The sequence below is a fragment of the Dipodomys spectabilis genome, unplaced genomic scaffold (genome assembly GCF_019054845.1).
Source record: "Dipodomys spectabilis isolate Male_0828 unplaced genomic scaffold, ASM1905484v1 ptg000266l, whole genome shotgun sequence".
NCBI classification, from domain to species: Eukaryota; Metazoa; Chordata; class Mammalia; order Rodentia; family Heteromyidae; genus Dipodomys; species Dipodomys spectabilis.
In genome coordinates, this window is record NW_024870943.1 from 3,497,310 (window position 1) to 3,513,747 (window position 16,438).

Sequence of the window (16,438 nt, forward strand, 5' to 3'; positions counted from 1 at the left end):
TTTTTTTTTTTGGTTGATCGTAGGGCTTGAACTCTGGGCCTTGGCACTGTCCCTCAGCTCTTCAGCTCAAGCCTAGGGCTCATACCACTTGAGCCACAGCGCCACTTCCAGATTTTTCTGTTTATGTGGTGCAGAGGAATTAAACCCATGGCCTCATGTGTGGGAGGCAAGCACTCTACCACTGAGCCACCTTCCCAGGATCTTGGAGTAGCTGTACATGAAAACAACTGAGGCCCAGAGACTCTGCAATGGTCACACCCCACAGGACCAGCCTTCAAACTACTTTCTAGAGCAACGCTACCCCCCAAAAGAGTAGCCAAGAGAGTCCTGATATAATTAAAATGGGGGGGGGGGGAAATGCAAACTTAAAAATTCAGCTGGGGATGTAGTTCTTAGATAGAGTGCCTGTGTAGATGCTGTAAGCATGTAGGTAAAGCCACAGCACTGGAAAAGGAATCATAAATCACTGCTGCACAAATTGGACACATTTTAAGTGGCTGTTTGTTGTGCTCTTGGAGACTGTGATCTGGAGCCATACCACCTAGATTCGAATCCACCCTCTGCCCTTTAGTATAAAGTGGGGAGGGCGGCCATCATAAGTAATAATCAACAGGGTGCCATTCGGGGGATGAGATGAGTTTACAGGATGAGTTTAGCACAGTGTCAGGCACACAGTAGGGGCCTTGTGAGTTTGTTAGACCACACCCCTAGGAGTTAAACACCTAGAAGCCATGCCTTCCAGCAAAGAAGTTGAGGGCAGAGAGAATGGGCTTGTGAGAACCCTCAGGGCTGCAGAGCCCTGGCACTGCGGTCTCCAACCCAGAAGCTGGGGAGGAGGGCGATGAAAGCTGGAGCAGGGCAAACCCCATATGTTCCTTATGACCCAAACTTTGTTCCCAGCACCCGAGACCAATAAGCATGAAATCTACATCTGGGCCCACCTCCGCCCCTTTCTCCTCTGGGCACAGAGCCCAGTACATCCAGGCTCCATAATGGAGGTGGCCCAGGTGGCTGTCTGAGCTCAGAAGAGGGCTTTTCCACCTCATGGTGGAAGCCAAATGGCTTCCCGGAGGGGAGGTCTCCTGAAACATATGGATATTTGATTAGGAATGTGTCCAGCAGAAAAGTGGGGGGAGGGAGCCCCAAATAGAGGCATTAGTTAATCCCAGAAGGCTTGGTGTAGTAAGAAAGGAGAGATATGATGGGCATTGTGGTGAACCTGTAATTACCGTTCCCCAACTCTGGAAATTGAAGCAGGAGGATCATGAGTTCAAGTAAGTCTGGGCTACATAACAGGACCTTGTCAGAAATGGGGAGAGAGAAAGGGAGGAGGGGGAAGGGAAGAAGGGTCAGAAGAGGAGGGAGAGAAAGAAGGGATGGGGGAAGCAGACAAGACGTGGTACCTCTAAGGCCTGGTTTTCAGCCTGGGATTTCTTGCCCCGTGGGGACTAGAGGGCCTTGGAAAGTTGGTGAGCTGGGGAGGAGCACAGTCAGCTCCATTATCATTGTTAAATTGGGGTGATTGTGGATAATTATGATCCTCAAAGTGGCTCAGTTTATAGAGGAAGCACAAAGTCCCTCATCTAGCTTGGAGGTCAAGAAACTTGTTGACCTCCTGTTTCCTTCCTCTTATTCTTTGTGCTGGAACTGGAACGTGAACTCAGGGCTGCAAGTTCTTTTTTTTTTTTTTTTTTTTTGGTTGGTCGTGGGGCCTGAACTCTGGGCCTGGGCGCTGTCCCCAAGCTCTTCAGCTCAAGGCTAGCACTCTACCACTTGAGCCACAGCGCCACTTCCAGCTTTTTCTATTTCTGTGGTGCTGAGGAATCGAACCTAGGGCTTCATGCTTGCAAGGCAAGCACCCTACCACTGAGCCACCTTCCCAGCCCCTGCAAGTTCTTGTTTAGCTTTTTCCCTCAAGGCTGTTGCTCTACCACTTGAGCCACAGCTCCACTTCCAGCTTTTTGGTGGTTAATTGGAAATAAGTCTCTGATGGGCTTTCCTGCCCTGACTGGCTTTGAACATCAGTCCTCAGATCTTAATCTCCTGAGTTGCTAGAATTGCACATGAGCCATGGGCACCCAGCTTTGTAGCTTATTTTTGGTAGGGTCTCCTGCTTTTTCCCAAGAAAGCACTGGGCTTTCATCTTCCTATCTCTCCCTCTTGTAGCTGGGGACAGGTGTGCACCACCACACCTGACCGAATTACTTTGTTTTCTGAGCATCTCGGTGACCTCACACAGTCTGTCTTTGAACTCAGGGCTTTGCATCTGTTAAGGTGAGAGTTGCTACCACACACTGGTGGCTCATGCCTATAATCCTAGCTACATACAAGGCTGAGATCTGAGGATCACGGTTCAAAGCAAGCCAGGGCAGGAAAGAAAGACTTATCTCCCATGAATCACCAGAAAACCAGAAGTGGAGCTAAGGGTCAAAGTGGTAGCGCACTAGCTTTGAGCAACAGAGCTGAGGGACAGCGCCCTAGGCCCTGAGTTCAAGGCCCAGAGCTGACCAAAACACACACACACACACACACACACACACACACACACACACACATACACACACTTAGGGCTATACCACTTGAACCTCAGGTCCAGCCTCTCCTGTGGGTCTCTCTCTCTGTCTCTCACTTCCTGTTCTCTAGTGGGTGGCTCTAAAGTAAGTCCCCACATGCTCCAGACATCAGGATGGGAGCTAAGTTTTGCTCCTTTGACTGTGGCTAGGCTAAGTGACTCATTTCTGATGATGAGTGGAGCCTAAGAGGCGTGATTTGGGAAGACCAGGTAGACAGATAACTCAAATCCTGGCCAAGATGGGAACCTTCCTGAAAGGCCAGACACCACCTCCCTGTCCTGTCTCCACCTCTTCCACCCCTAAGTTCAGCCACTCACCAATCCTGAACCCCTGTTACCGAGAGACAATAAATGTTTGTCCTTTAAAGAAACCAAGTGCTAGGATAAATGTGTTATGTATGCAACAGGAGATAACTTATACATGCCTTCCCGGGTTCTTTCTGTGAGTCACCCTCCATTTCTATTCCACCTCTTCATTTTTAGTTTTGGGTTTTGTTGGTGGTGGTTGTGATTTTTTTTTTGTCATGAGATTTGAACTCAAGGCCTGGGTGCTGTCTTTGAGTTCTTTTGCTCAAGGTGAGCACTCTACCACTTTGAGCCACAGCACCACTTTTGGTTTTCTGGTGGTTCACTGGAGATAAGAATCTTCCGGACTTTCCTGTCCTGGCTGGCTTTGAATCAGGATCCTCAGCTCTCAGGCTCCTGACTAGCTAGGATGACAGGTGTGAGCCATGGGTGCCCAGCTTTGTTTCTTTGTTTTTGAGACAGGGTCTTGCCGTGCCTGAAATGTGATTTTCCACCTCCCTCCACTTCCCAAGTGCTGGGATTACGGGTATGCTCCACCATGTGTGGCCCTATCATTTGTGTCCATCTCTGCAGGAAAGTCTGTCTCTGATTCCTTTCTGGACTTTCCCTTCAAGTCACCTGATCTGATTCCCGGCCTCCCTTCTCTTTCTGGGTCTCTATTGGTGTCTTCTCTGTCTTGTCACCTTCCTCTCTGCAAGAACAGCTCTATTTATAGACGTGGCTCTTTATAGACTCCTGGCCTCTTGTCTGTGTTCTCCAACCTTCATTGGGTACTGTGTGTGTGTGTGTGTGTGTGTGTGTGTGTGCCTGTCTCTGTTTCTATCTCTGTCTCTCTCTTCTCTTGTCTTTCTGTCTCTGTCTCCCCTCCCTACCCCTGCCTAGTGACTCTCTCCAGTGTCTATCCCCGAGCCTCTGCCTCTGAGTTCTGTCTCTTCTCTACCTCTTCCTCGGTTTCTCATTCTCCTCTGAGTGTCGTAGCCCCCCTCCTCACACCTCCCTCCCCGCCCCTGCCCTCCCCTGCTCCCTTCTCCCCGCCCCTCCCCGCCTCCCCCTCCTCTCCAGGTCTCTGCCTCCCCCTCCCGGCCATCCGCTCTCACCGCACCCGAGTCTCCCCGGGGATCCCCGGCCTTTCAGACTGCCCCTCGTCCAGAGCCAGGTCTCCCAGGGGGAGGAGGGCTCCAGCCTGGGGCGGGGGGAACCCACCTCCCGGGATCCCTCCCCCCCCCCCCCCCCCCCGGCCCCGGCCCTCCGCAGCCTGGGTGTGGGGAGAAGACGCGGGGTTCTCCGGGCTCCACCTCCTGCGGAGGACGGGAGCAGCCAGCTCGGGGCCCCAGGTGTCCAGAGGTGGGGGGGGGGGTGTGCCCCACCCCACCCGACTCGGGGTGAGGTCTGGGGGCGACCCCTCTCCAGGACGCTCCTGTCCCCACCCCCACCGGCTCAGGGAGTGTCTGCAGATGTAGATCATCACCCTCCTCCCCCCAGGATAAAATAAAATAAAGCATGAATCACAGGATGGGGGGGGGGGCGAGGCTGGGGAGCCCGGGCGGGAGAGGGGGTGAGGCTGGGGGTGAGGACGGGGGGGGGGGGCCGGGAGGGGGCCCGGAGAGTGGGGGGGGAGGAGGAGGAGGAGGAGGAGAGGGAGGAGGAGGGGGAGGAGGGGGGGAGGCGGAGGAGCCGGGATGGAGGCGCGGAGTTAGAGGCTGGGGAGGAGCCGAGGAGAGGCTGCCGAGAGAGGGGGTGTGGGCTGGAATTCAAGAGGGAACCCCGGGGCCAGCAGAGGCGGAGAGAGCGGGATCCGGAGGTAGAGCGAGAGCGCAGGGCTGGGGGTCCGCGGAGAGGACGGAGGAGGAGGGGGCGCCGCGGCCCCGGGCACCTGGCAGGAGAAGAGGGAAGTTGGGGCTCCCCGGCGGGGTGGGGGACCAGGCTGGAGGTCCTGGAGGGTCAGGATCCCCGGAAGAGGGGAGGGAGGAGCTGAGCCTCCCCACCCCCCGGCGCCGGGACGGGGGCGCTCGGAGGCCTCGCAGGAATGGGGACCCCGCGCGCGCTGGTGCTCTGGGCCGCACTGGGGGCGGCAGGTAAGACCCGGGGCGGGGGGCCCGGGGCGGGGGAGGGGGCCCGGGGCGGGGGAGGGGCGGGGCCCCCCGGGAGAAGGCATCCGAGTTCCTCTCTCCCCCAGCTCACATCGGACCGGCCCCGGACCCCGAGGACTGGTGGACCTACAAAGACAATCTCCAGGGGAACTTCGTGCCAGGTGAAAGCCGGGGTGCGGACCCCGGGGTCCCCCCCCCCCCCGCACCCCGCACCCAGGGCTCAGCCCCCGCCCCTTCCCTGACACCTCTTCCTCCAGACTCCCGGACTGTGGGTCTCCAGCCCCCTGCTTCCCGCCAGGTCCCTCCCCCTTCCCCCCTCCCTCCCTCTCCTCCCCCCCCCTCCCGCCGGACCCCGGCGCTCACCACAGGACATTATACATGCGCATTTCAAGTAGCGAGTGGGAGTGAGAGGAAGGACTGGGAGTGGGGGTGGAGAGCCTGCGCCCCGCGTTTGCAGGGAACCCGAGCTCTGGGTTTCCGTTTGGGAATCAGAGGCTTGTGCCGCCGCCCCCACCCCTCCCCACCCCCCCTCCCTCACCCCCGTCCCCGGCGGATCCAACAACTCTTTCTCCCCTCTCAATTTACTCATTATCCAGCTGTGGGACAAGGGAGCCCAAACGGAACTACAACTCCCATGGGGCACCTGGGCGGGCAGGCAGCGAATGAATAGGTTATAGTCCTACGGCTTGCTGGGAGTTGTAGTTCCCGTCCGCAATGACTTGATTGAAGATGGGTCAGATCAAGGAGAGATTTGGAGGGGTTGGAGGAGGAGGGGGAAGGAGATCTTAGGAAACTATTCCAAGATCCTTCTAGAAAATAGTATTCTGGATGCCAGGCCCCCTCACCTCTCAGATCCAGGGATCCACACCCAAGATTTCACCCTCAGGGTCTGGGATTGCAGACCTCAGCCCTCTTCCCTCAGACCCAGAGGTCCAGACTAACCTCCTCCCTCAGACCCAGGAGTCCATACCCCCCAGTCCTCCTCCTTCAGACCTGAGGATCCATGCCCCAACCCTCCTCCCTCAGACTCAGGGGTCCAGACTCCAACTTCCTCCCTCAGGCCCAGGAGTCCAGGCCTCAGCTTCTTTCCTCAGGGGTCCAGGCCCCCGTCCTCCTGCCTCAGATCCGGGAGTCCCAACAACTGCCTCCTCCCTCAGTCTCTTCTCTCACATCCAGGAGTCCAGACCCTAGAACACCCCTCCCACCCCCACCCCCCCACATTCAAAGTCTGGATATCCAGGCCCCAGCTCTTTCAGCAGATCTGAGCTACTGGCCCCAGGCCCTTAGTTGGTCGTCTTTTCCTCCTTCCTTCCTCCCCAGGGCCTCCCTTCTGGGGTCTGGTGAATGCGGCCTGGAGCCTGTGTGCAGTGGGGAAACGGCAGAGCCCGGTGGATGTAGACCTGAAGAGGGTCCTGTATGACCCCTTTCTACCTCCACTAAGGCTGAGCACAGGGGGAGAGAAGGTAAGGGGCCTGGAGGAGGGGTGATCCTGCGGGGGAGGCTACAGGAGTGGGGATGCTGAGGTGAGAGATGAACCTTGGGGAAAGAGGAGTGCCTGCTGGGAGGAAGGGAATGTTCCTTAGTGTGAAGTAGACCACCTGTTCTTCCCTTCCCAACATGGCTGCCCAGTCTTCCCATGTCTGAAAAAGCAATGGAAAGCAGAACATGGAATGGATGCTGTTGTTATCCTTATATGATGAATGCAGACCATAGAGGCTCAGAGAGGTTAAGTAACTTGCCTAGGATCACACAGCCAGCATGGCAGTGCCAGAATGGAAACCAAGCAGTGCGGTTCCAGCAATCCATATGGGGACCCAGTATGCTGTGCCATTTCTAAGGAGAGCTGGCACCACCTTTTGCTTAGCTGGGGTAGACAAAAGCCTCAGAGTCGTTACCTTGGGGGCATCTCCTCCTTCACCTCCCTTTCCAACACAGGTTCTCTCCAGTTCCACTGATAAATAGGCTTAAAAGCCAGTTCACTTCCTGTCCTCTCCTGCTTCCTCCTCTCACAACCCTCCCCCCCCCCATCCAATCTATATCTTCTTCCACCTGGACTTAGGCCACAGCCTTTATGCTGGCCAGAGGCACTGATTCCTGTCATTCATTTACTCCTTTGTGGCTGCAGATATTTAAAATGTCCAGCCTGCAACATTACCCTTCTGATCAAAAACCGTTCTGTTAGATAAATCTTAACTTCCCACTTCCGTACTCTTTCCTAGATGTCTGACACTCTGTCCGATGTCAGGTTACGTATATTTAGTTTACTTAAACCAAAATACAAGCCTCTTCCTCATTGCCCACCAAATTGTGCATCCTCAGTACCACTGGGTTCCATCTGAACACCCTGGTCAACCCCATGACCTTTGTACTTGCTGTTCCCTTCCTCCTCGAATATCCTCTGTTATTTTACAGTTGATTGCTGCTCATCTTTCAGGTCTCTATTCAACTGCCCCCTTCTCTGGGAAGCCTTCCCTGATTGCTCCCCCAAACCAAACTTGGTTTCCCATTGTCTTTTTCTCTTCCCAGTCTGAGCCCAGGATTGTAAACAGTTACTTCAGGGATTTGCTGTTCATTGTCTCTGCTGTCCATTTGGTCCTTGTTCTTTTCTTGGCATGCAGGGCATGTGGTAGTATCTCAATAAGTGCATGTTAATTAAGCAAAGTCACCAATATGGAGTAACTACTATGGGCCAGGAGGGAGCCAGGTACTCAGATTTATGTTCAAAGCTTAAATGATTGCTGGACGCAAGAGAACGGAGGATTGGAGGGAAATAGCTCTCCCTGGGTCCCCTCACACCCTGAGAAATTATGATTCTTCCACAGCTCCGAGGTACTTTATACAACACTGGCCGCCATGTCTCCTTCCTGCCTGCACCCCGACCTGTGGTCAACGTGTCTGGGGGTCCCCTCCTCTATAGCCACCGACTCAGTGAACTAAGATTGCTGTTTGGAGCTCGTGATGGAGCCGGCTCTGAACACCAGATCAACCATCAGGGCTTCTCTGCTGAGGTAGCCACTCCTTACTTGTGATCCTCCATCCTGGGTCACCCCAATTTCCATCCCCTTCACCTCCTTCTCTTGTTTTATGGTTCCCCCAACCCTCAGACCTGGTCTTCCACCCCTCAGCACCAATCCAAAGCCCCCAGCCCCATTCTCTGTCCCCGCCCTCCACCAGGTGCAGCTAATACATTTCAACCAAGAACTCTATGGAAATCTCAGTGCTGCCTCTCGGGGTCCCAATGGCCTGGCCATTCTCAGTCTCTTCGTTAACGTGAGCATGTGGGATCCAGAGTTCTGGGGGAGGTGGAATGAGAATGTTGGACTTCTGGACTCCTGTCTCCTCACCTTGTACCTCCGCTTAGGTGGCCGGTAGCTCAAACCCTTTCCTAAGTCGCCTCCTTAACAGAGACACAATCACCCGCATCTCCTACAAGAGTAAGTCTGAGGTGTGTCGGGAAGAGAGCACCCACACATGGGTTCAAGGGTTCAGGAGAGGCAACGCCTCTTCATGCTGGCCTGATATTCCTACAGATGACGCCTATTTTCTTCAAGATCTGAGCCTGGAGCTCTTGTTCCCCGAATCCTTCGGCTTTATCACCTATCAGGGCTCCCTCAGCACCCCGCCCTGCTCAGAAACTGTCACCTGGATCCTCATTGACCGAGCCCTCAATATCACCTCCCTCCAGGTGACCCTCTGTCTGTACACCTCCCTCCACTATTTTATGCCTTCCCTTCTTCTTTTTTTGATCAGTCATGGGGCTTGAACTCTGGGCCTGGGCGCTGTCCTTCAGCTCTTCAGCTCAAGGCGAGCGCTCTACCACTTGAGCCACAGCGCCACTTCTGGTTTTCTGGTGGTTAATTAGAAATAGTCTCACAGCCCTTCCTGCCCAGGCTAGCTTTGAACTGGGATCCTCAGATCTCAGCCTCCTCAGTAGCTAGGATGACAGGCATGAGTCACCAACGCCCAGCCACAGCTCTGCTTTTAATGTTTCAATCAAGGGCTGGCTTGAGCCTTGATCCTGAGATCTCAGCCTCCTGAGTGGCTAGGACCATAGGCCTGAGCCACCAGCACCACGTTTTTTTTCTCCCACGTGCTAGGGGCAGTGGGCGGGGCCACGCGATGCCACGCCCACCTGCTCATTCACTCCCGTTTCCCCCTCCCCTCCCATGGCAGATGCATTCCCTGAGGCTCCTGAGCCAAAATCCTCCATCCCAGATCTTCCAGAGCCTCAGCGGTAACGGCCGGCCCCTGCAGCCTTTGGCCCACAGGGCCTTGCGGGGCAATAGGGACCCCAGGCACCCCGAAAGGCGCTGCCGAGGCCCCAACTATCGCCTGCATGGTATGATCCAGTCTGCACCCTTTCCAACGTCCTGGTCCAACCCAGCCCGCGTGTGTGTTCCTTCCCTCTGTGCCTCAGTGATACACCCCTCTCCCCCTCTCCCTTTGTGGCTTCCATGTGGTCCAGTCTGGGCTGTCATTTTTCTCTCTCCTCCCTGGTCCACCTGCTACCGCCCAACATCTCTCCCTGATGTCTTTTCCATTTGATTATAACCTGAGTCCCCGTCACTTCCTTCCTTGTGCAGTTTTTCTACTGGTCTGTGCTGCTGTCACTTTTCAAAAATGGCATGGGCCGAATCACCCCCCTCCTTTTTTTTTTTTCCGTGTGTGGTACGACCCGATCATGGGCCACCGACAGTGCCCACCCTTACTGAAAGGTCAACATGGTATGACCCATCTCCCCCCACACACACACACACACACACTTCCTCTGGCAGTGGTTCAGCCCAGTGATGTCGTGGTACAGTCCTGGTCCTTCGGTCCCCCGCGTACACCTTCAGATAGTTCAGCCTAAAGCTGAACTGGATGTCCTTAGTTCACTTGGCTTGCAGCTTCCCCGTGGTTGGATCTAGGACCTCACTAAATGATTCTCCCCTGCCTCTGTACCTGGTACCTTCTGGTTCCCCCTTCGCCACCTTTGGTGGTAGGGTCCTGCTCCGCGGGCCCCACCCCCTGCCCTGCCCCTTATGAAATGATCCCCCCCCCCTCCCAACAAGTTGTGTTCTCTCTTGCAGTGGATGGTGTCCCCCATGGCCGCTGAGCCTCCCCGTCGAGGATTGTGCCTGTCCTTCCCCAGCCTCCCTGTCAGGGGAGGGGAGTCATCCCAAAACAAAGCTATTAAAGGGACAGAATACTTCCTGATTCTCGTGGTCTGATTCTCAGGCGCGGTGGGGGAGGGGGGGAGATATTTGTATACCAAAGAGTGACAGTTTTCTTCCCCCCGGACCAATCTCCTTCTTCCAAAGCATTTGCTACTTGGTGTTTAAGCTTTCCTTTGTACCGAAGGCTCCTTTAAGAGGCACCTCTCCGCCCGCACCGACCCCCCCCCCCCCCACCTCCCCGGACTGGCAGCACGCGCTGAGCCATGTGCTTCCCCCTTCCGCCGTCCTCATTGGTCCAAACTGGGTCAAGGTCCCGCCCCCCGCGCCACCTCCCATTGGGCAAATGTAGGTCAGTGTCCCGCCTCCTTCCCAAAGGCAAGGCAACTTCACGAGCTCAGCCCCTCACGCGCCCTCCTGGTCCTTGGCGGATCCAGGGGCCCCATTGGCTGGACGCCTCCAGGGGTCGGGACACGATTGGCCCGTGCTTGCAGCCGGAGGGAGGCACGCGGCCGGGTTGCACGGCCGAAGAAGCAGGCGGGGCCGGACCGGCGCGGGCGGGGGGCCGGAGGAGGGGCGCGCGCGCTGTGGCGTCGGGTGTTTTGGTTTGGATTTTTTTCTTTTCCGCGAAAGAAGTTTGCTTTGGCCACGCCTCGAGGCGGCCGCTTTCTCCTGCCCCCTCCTCCGCCCCTCGGCGCACACCTCTCGGTGCAGATTGCAAAGCGCCTTCCCTAGCGAGAGCTGCAAATGTTGCAAGATCCAAGCTCGCCCACCTTGTAACGAGAAGCTCCCGTGTCCCCGGATATCCTCGGGTGCAGAGAATCGGATACCTGATTTTGTCACCCATTCGTCCAGACTGTATGATCTCCTGGGAACCTCTTGAGTTGCACGTTTCTGCACGGAGCACCGCAAATCCCCATCGATCGTAAGATTTGCAGCGTTCTGGATACTAGAAGCTTGCAAGCTACGCTCGCCCAACCCTGGGCAGACACTCGCTCCCGAAGCACCGAGGTGTGCAGGTGACTGGCAGCCTAGTCCTTCGCCTCTCCATGAGCCCATGAACCTGGGGGCAGGTGCCCGGCGATGGCGAGGCCTCTGAGCGACAGGACCCCGGCCCCTTTGCTGCTGGGTGGCCCGGCCGGTGCCCCTCCTGGAGGGGGAGCACTGCTTGGGCTTCGGAGCCTTCTGCAGGGGACCAACAAGCCCAAAGAGCCGGCCAGCTGTGAGTTCTAGCCCCACTCCCTTAGGGACTCAAATGTTGGGGAGGAGGATGGATGGGGTGTCCATAGACACCTCCTACGTGCTCGGTGTCCATGTTTACCAATCTTTACTCAATTACCCAGGTGTTTAGGACCCCAGATCTCTGCGGCCAAGTCCCTAAAGTACCAACCTGCAATCTGTCCACAGGAGGACCCAAGGAATCTTAACGTCCTCAGTGTCCTGCTCCCCGAATACACTGGAATCTAGGCCCCAGCCCCCACTCCCTTTTGGCCTGAGAGTCTGCACCCTTGGGGTCTTGAGAAGGGAGGGGGTGTGTCAGCGGCTCACACGGTGGTGACACGGGCCTGGGCGGGGCCTGTGGGGCTCACATGGAATCTAGGAATGAGGAATGTGCCCGAGGAATAGAACCCCTTCCTGTCCCTTCCTAATCGTGGGGGAGGGAGGCAAGAGGAGGTTCGGCGTGCGGCGGGTGGGGAACTACAGAGGAATTACAGAGCGCTTTTTCTCTCTCTCTCACCTGCCCACCCCACCCCTCATCTCCTCTCTCTGAACTTCTGTATCTCTTTTCTTTGGATGTGTGTGGTGCCCATCCCTTCCCGGGCCTCTGTCCCCTATCTCTCTGTGTCGGTGGCTCCCTGGGTGCCTCTCCCTGTCTTTTTCTCTCTGGGTATTTCTTTCCATTCTCCCTCTTTGCCTTCCTTGCCTGACTTGTCTCTCCCCTCTGACACTCGGTCCCCCCCCCCCTTCTCTGGATCTCTGTCATCTCTGGGTCCCTATACTTCCTCTCCTATTTGGGGGGGGGTGTCTCTTCTATTTCCCTCCCCATCTCTATCCCACCCCGTGTTTCCCTGGTCCGCAGGTCTCCTGAAGGAAAAGGAGCGCAAGGTGCCCGCAGCCACCGTCCCGGGGCCCGGCCTGGACACGGCGGGTCCTGCAGATGCCCCGATTGGGGCTGTGGGGGGCGGCGGGTCCCCGCGGGGGCGCCCGGGGGCAGTGCCTGGCCCGGGGCTCTTGGCACCGCTGCTATGGGAGCGCACGCTGCCATTCGGGGACGTGGAGTACGTGGACCTGGACGCCTTCCTGCTGGAGCACGGGCTCCCGCCCAGCCCGCCGCCCCCCGGAGGCCCATCGCCCGTGCCCTCGCCCGCGCGCACTCCTGCACCCTCCCCGGGACCGGGCTCTTGCGGCTCCGCTTCCCCTCGCTCCTCGCCAGGGCACGCCCCCGCCCGGGCTGCCCTGGGGGCCGCCGGCGGCCACCGCGCAGGTGCGGCGAGGGGCGGGGCTGGCGGCGAGGGGGCGGGGCTGGCGGCGAGGGGGCGGGGCTTGGAGCTGGGACCGTGGGATCCTGGCTGCCGGCAGGGGATTTTGGGTGTCCTCGTCTTGAAAGATCCAAGTTCTGTCCCCCCCCCCCCCCCCGACTCCCCACCTCCTCGTCCCCGCTCCCCTAAATAGGTCAGGGGCTGCTGATCTTTCTGGATCCGTGGGGAAGGAGGGACTCAGGATCCAAAGTTTCCAGAAGCCTCTCCAGGAGATAGCGTGGGTTTTTGTTTTGTGAGACCAAAGGGTCCCGAGGCTTCAGGACAAGAGCCGGCCTGGGGACTGGCCCCGAATCTGAGCTCAGAATGGGTGGCACTGGGTTAGGACGGAACTCCGACGATCTCTTAAGATCGGGAACCTCTGAGGCCGGGGCTGGGCGCAGATTTGGGTTGCCCAGGTAAAAGGAACCTGCACCCTTGTTCGCAAGAGTCCCGTAGAGGGGAGAAGATCGGGAGGGAATCTTCATTCTGGAACTTTCCAGGGGAGCTCCCAGCATTCCTAAGGCAGGAGGGCCTGGGAATCTCAGAATCGTGGGCACCCCAGTGGCAAAGGGCTTGGGTGCATAGGAATGGGGCCGGTTCCGATGCCGCCCCCCGCCACCCCGACGAATGGGAGGGTCGGGTCGGGGATCCTTGGAGTAAGAAGTTGGAGCGGAAACCGGAAGGAGCGAGGGGAAAGGTGAGGCCCTTGAGGGCGCCACGGGGGGGGGGCCTTCAGGGGGGCAGCTACAGGTCTGAGATTCCCGGGTACCCCTGCCCCTGGCCCCGACCTCCAGGCAGGAGCGAGGGCTAGGTCTCCCAGCGGCACATTCCCGCGCCACGTGAGCCCCTCCCTCCCCTGCGCGCGGCGCATGCGCCGACACGCGCGCGGGGGGGCGGGGCCCGGGAACGTGAGCGCGTCCCGGCCGGGGGAGGGGGAGGAGGGAAGCAGGCGGCGGCGGCACGTGACTCGGCTCTGAACCCGTGTCCTCAGTTGGCCCCAGCTTGTTGGCTTTTAAAGGTACAGGCGCTTCCTGTTGCCCCAACCTCCAGAAACTTCAGAGCCATTTCCACTCACTGCTCAGTAATCCTTTGCGAGCGAATTGCTCTTAAAAAGAGTTCAACTGGAGAGTCTTTTTTTTTTTCTTTTGGAGGTTCTTTTTCCTTGCACAGCCTGAGGTTTTAGCATTGCCCAGAGGTTCAGGCTTTAAGGTAGACTACGTGGGGGACATAAACTAAGTGCATATCTTTAGAGGCTTAAAAGCTATTACCTGGATTCGTGTTACTTAAGGCTAATTTATGAGCTGATGTTTCCCTGTTTGCAAAAGTACGGGTTTCTCCTTGCCTAAGCATCTTTGTGTCTTAGGGAACTTTCATATTTTATATTACATAGGTCTGTGCCTGGCAGACAGGCAAGCTTTAGGGTACTCTCAGGAGGGCCTTCCACGTGCTGGATTAAAATGCCTGGGCAAGGGGAGGTTGGGTAGCTTTTGGGACCCTAGTCCCCTAAATCAATGTATGTTCAAGTGACCTGTTCTGTTTGTCAAGGGGCGACCTCTCGGGACACACCTAGTCCTGTGGACCCAGACACAGTGGAGGTGCTGATGACTTTTGAACCTGACCCTGCTGATCTCGCCCTGTCAAGCATTCCAGGCCATGAGACCTTTGATCCTCGGAGACACCGATTTTCTGAGGAGGAACTTAAGCCTCAGCCAATCATGAAGAAGGCGAGGAAAATCCAGGTGCCAGAGGATCAGAAGGTGAGCCACACAAGGGATGTGGGGCCCAGGCCTGGCCTGGGACAGAACCACAGCTAAGGAAGAGTCTTTGCTCACAGTTGGCCTGGATTTCTCACTGGGATGATCATTCAGGTGTTCTTGGCCTACATCCGAAGATTGAGACCTTGAGGCCCACAGGGGCTGGGGCTTTGGTTTGGGGTTCATGAAAGTGTCTCAGCAGGCTGGGCTGGGTCTTGATTGTTCAGGCTTGGAGTTTCTCTGAGTTTCAACCATTCAGAACCCCCAGTGGAGGTTCCAGGAGGCCCAGCTGCCAAGGACAGCTTCATTAGCCACTCAGCCTTGCTTCACTGTGGGGGCATCCTTTGGAGTGATCGCCTCTTGCCCTGGAGGCTCAGGCTTTGCTACTCTATTTGTAAGAAGCTGGAATTTCCTATGAGCAGCCTACACCTGGGTCTGAAGAGTATGGTTGGGGTGGTGACTGAATTCTTGTTTTTGTGCTGTGGTCTTCTTGATCTCCCTTGCCTGTGGGTGGGGCACAACCATCTGCAGATGGATAAGAGCCCCAGAGTCTAGACTGATAGCTTCTCTTCTTGATTCTGCTTCCATAGTCTGGGCCCGTAGATGTATTCTAACAAGTAGCAACTAGCCTGAATGAAATGGGAGCCAAGGGAAGCATTTTCCGTAGCTGGCAGTGGTCCTTGGTAACTGCATTCTGGGATTGGAGGACCCAAGGGGAGGTCTCAGGGGCCAGGGTAGCTCTCTGGCTTCGGAGACTCACCACTTACAGCTCACTTTTCTTTGCCAAGGAGCCATGAGGTTGCCTTGGCAACTAGGTCAAAAGAGTCCCAGGGTTTTAATGACAGCAAACTCCCATCATTGGAGGGCCTACCTAAGCTTTCCTTAGCAACCAGGGAAGGTGATGGATAATAGGCTGTGGTTAAGTCCTCAGGCCCTGAAGGCCTGGTTGCTAGGGAACAAGCATCCTTAGCAACAGGGATCTAACTTAAGGCCCCCAGCTGGGTGATGGGGGGGGGGTATGCTTTGCTGCAGTGGAGACTTGGGACTTGTGTGCTTTAGCTCATTTGCTTGGGATCTGTTCTCTTTAGTAACCAGGGCCCTTGAGATTCTTGGGTACCCACCCCTGCGAAGATCGGGTATCCGCCAGGCTCTGCTGCAGAGTGAGGGAAGGGGGGGCGGAGGTGCCTAGAAAGATGCTCAGCACCCCCATGCCCGGTCACCCCCAGGATGAGAAATACTGGAGCCGGCGGTACAAGAACAACGAGGCGGCCAAGCGGTCTCGGGACGCCCGGCGGCTCAAGGAGAACCAGATCTCGGTGCGGGCGGCCTTCCTGGAGAAGGAGAACGCCCTGCTGCGGCAGGAGGTGGTGGCCGTGCGGCAGGAGCTGTCCCACTACCGCGCGGTGCTGTCCCGCTATCAGGCCCAGCACGGGGCCTTGTGAGCCGGGCCGCCCGCAGGTGGAGCCGCCTCCTCTTCCTCCGGGCTCAGAACCCCCCGCCCCCATCCCCGCCCCGCGGCTGGGGTCCGGCCAAGCGGGGTGTCCCAGGGACGCAACGATGCAAATACATTTATATTTTTAAGAAAAAGTCAAGCCTCCCCGCTCCCTCCCTTGGAGGGGGGAGGACGGGGGGGGGTGTTCCGGTGTGCACGTCGGGGACCCCGCCTTCCCAGCCGCCTCCGTTCACGCGATCCCGAATAAACCTTGAGAACCAGAGCCGGCTGTTGTGGGGCCCCGCGGCGGGAGGCCGGAGCGGCCGGGAAGGGTGAAGCGCCTGCCTTTTATTGCATAGACCTTTTCAATTGCTTTTAGATCAGGGGGCGGGGGCGCGAACCGGAGGGTCGTGGGCCCCGCTCCCACCGCCCGGGGCGGGGGGGGGGGGGAATGGGATGGAGTCGCGGCTGACCCGGGAGCCCCCCCCCTTCCGGGGAACCGGCCCCTGGCCGACTGGGACGCGGAGCGGGCAGGGCCTCCACTCGGCCCCGCCTTAAGGCAAAGCTCCGCCCCCGGCCGCCGCGGGCGGGGTGGGAGGGGCGGCGCGT

General features: G+C 57.4%; 2 protein-coding genes across 2 annotated transcripts; both read left to right on the forward strand.

The window, feature by feature from the left end:
* Positions 1 to 4,558: 4,558 nt before the first annotated feature.
* On the forward strand, positions 4,559 to 10,167 carry Ca11 (carbonic anhydrase 11). The gene is made up of 9 exons (XM_042700045.1): positions 4,559 to 4,953; positions 5,055 to 5,129; positions 6,289 to 6,431; positions 7,791 to 7,976; positions 8,143 to 8,238; positions 8,330 to 8,402; positions 8,499 to 8,653; positions 9,142 to 9,307; positions 10,041 to 10,167. The coding sequence occupies exons 1-9, from the start codon at positions 4,905 to 4,907 to the stop codon at positions 10,064 to 10,066; spliced, it is 969 nt and encodes a 322-aa protein (XP_042555979.1). The 5' UTR covers positions 4,559 to 4,904; the 3' UTR covers positions 10,067 to 10,167.
* A 556-nt stretch (positions 10,168 to 10,723) lies between these two features.
* On the forward strand, positions 10,724 to 16,112 carry LOC122125498 (D-box binding PAR bZIP transcription factor). The gene is made up of 4 exons (XM_042700042.1): positions 10,724 to 11,346; positions 12,205 to 12,609; positions 14,189 to 14,400; positions 15,624 to 16,112. Exons 1-4 carry the CDS (start codon positions 11,208 to 11,210, stop codon positions 15,837 to 15,839), a joined length of 972 nt encoding a protein of 323 aa, XP_042555976.1. The 5' UTR covers positions 10,724 to 11,207; the 3' UTR covers positions 15,840 to 16,112.
* The last annotated feature ends 326 nt before the right edge of the window (positions 16,113 to 16,438 follow it).

Bases quoted from the DNA above. Each gene is read 5' to 3' on its own strand.
- LOC122125498 (XM_042700042.1), top strand. From the start codon at position 11,208: ATGGCGAGGCCTCTGAGCGACAGGACCCCGGCCCCTTTGCTGCTGGGT. The intron at 11,347-12,204 runs GTGAGTTCTAGC...CCTGGTCCGCAG, and splicing joins GCCCAAAGAGCCGGCCAGCT to GTCTCCTGAAGGAAAAGGAG. The intron at 12,610-14,188 runs GTGCGGCGAGGG...CTGTTTGTCAAG, and splicing joins CGCCGGCGGCCACCGCGCAG to GGGCGACCTCTCGGGACACA.
- Ca11 (XM_042700045.1), top strand. From the start codon at position 4,905: ATGGGGACCCCGCGCGCGCTGGTGCTCTGGGCCGCACTGGGGGCGGCA. The intron at 6,432-7,790 runs GTAAGGGGCCTG...ATTCTTCCACAG, and splicing joins TGAGCACAGGGGGAGAGAAG to CTCCGAGGTACTTTATACAA. The intron at 8,239-8,329 runs GTGAGCATGTGG...ACCTCCGCTTAG, and splicing joins TTCTCAGTCTCTTCGTTAAC to GTGGCCGGTAGCTCAAACCC.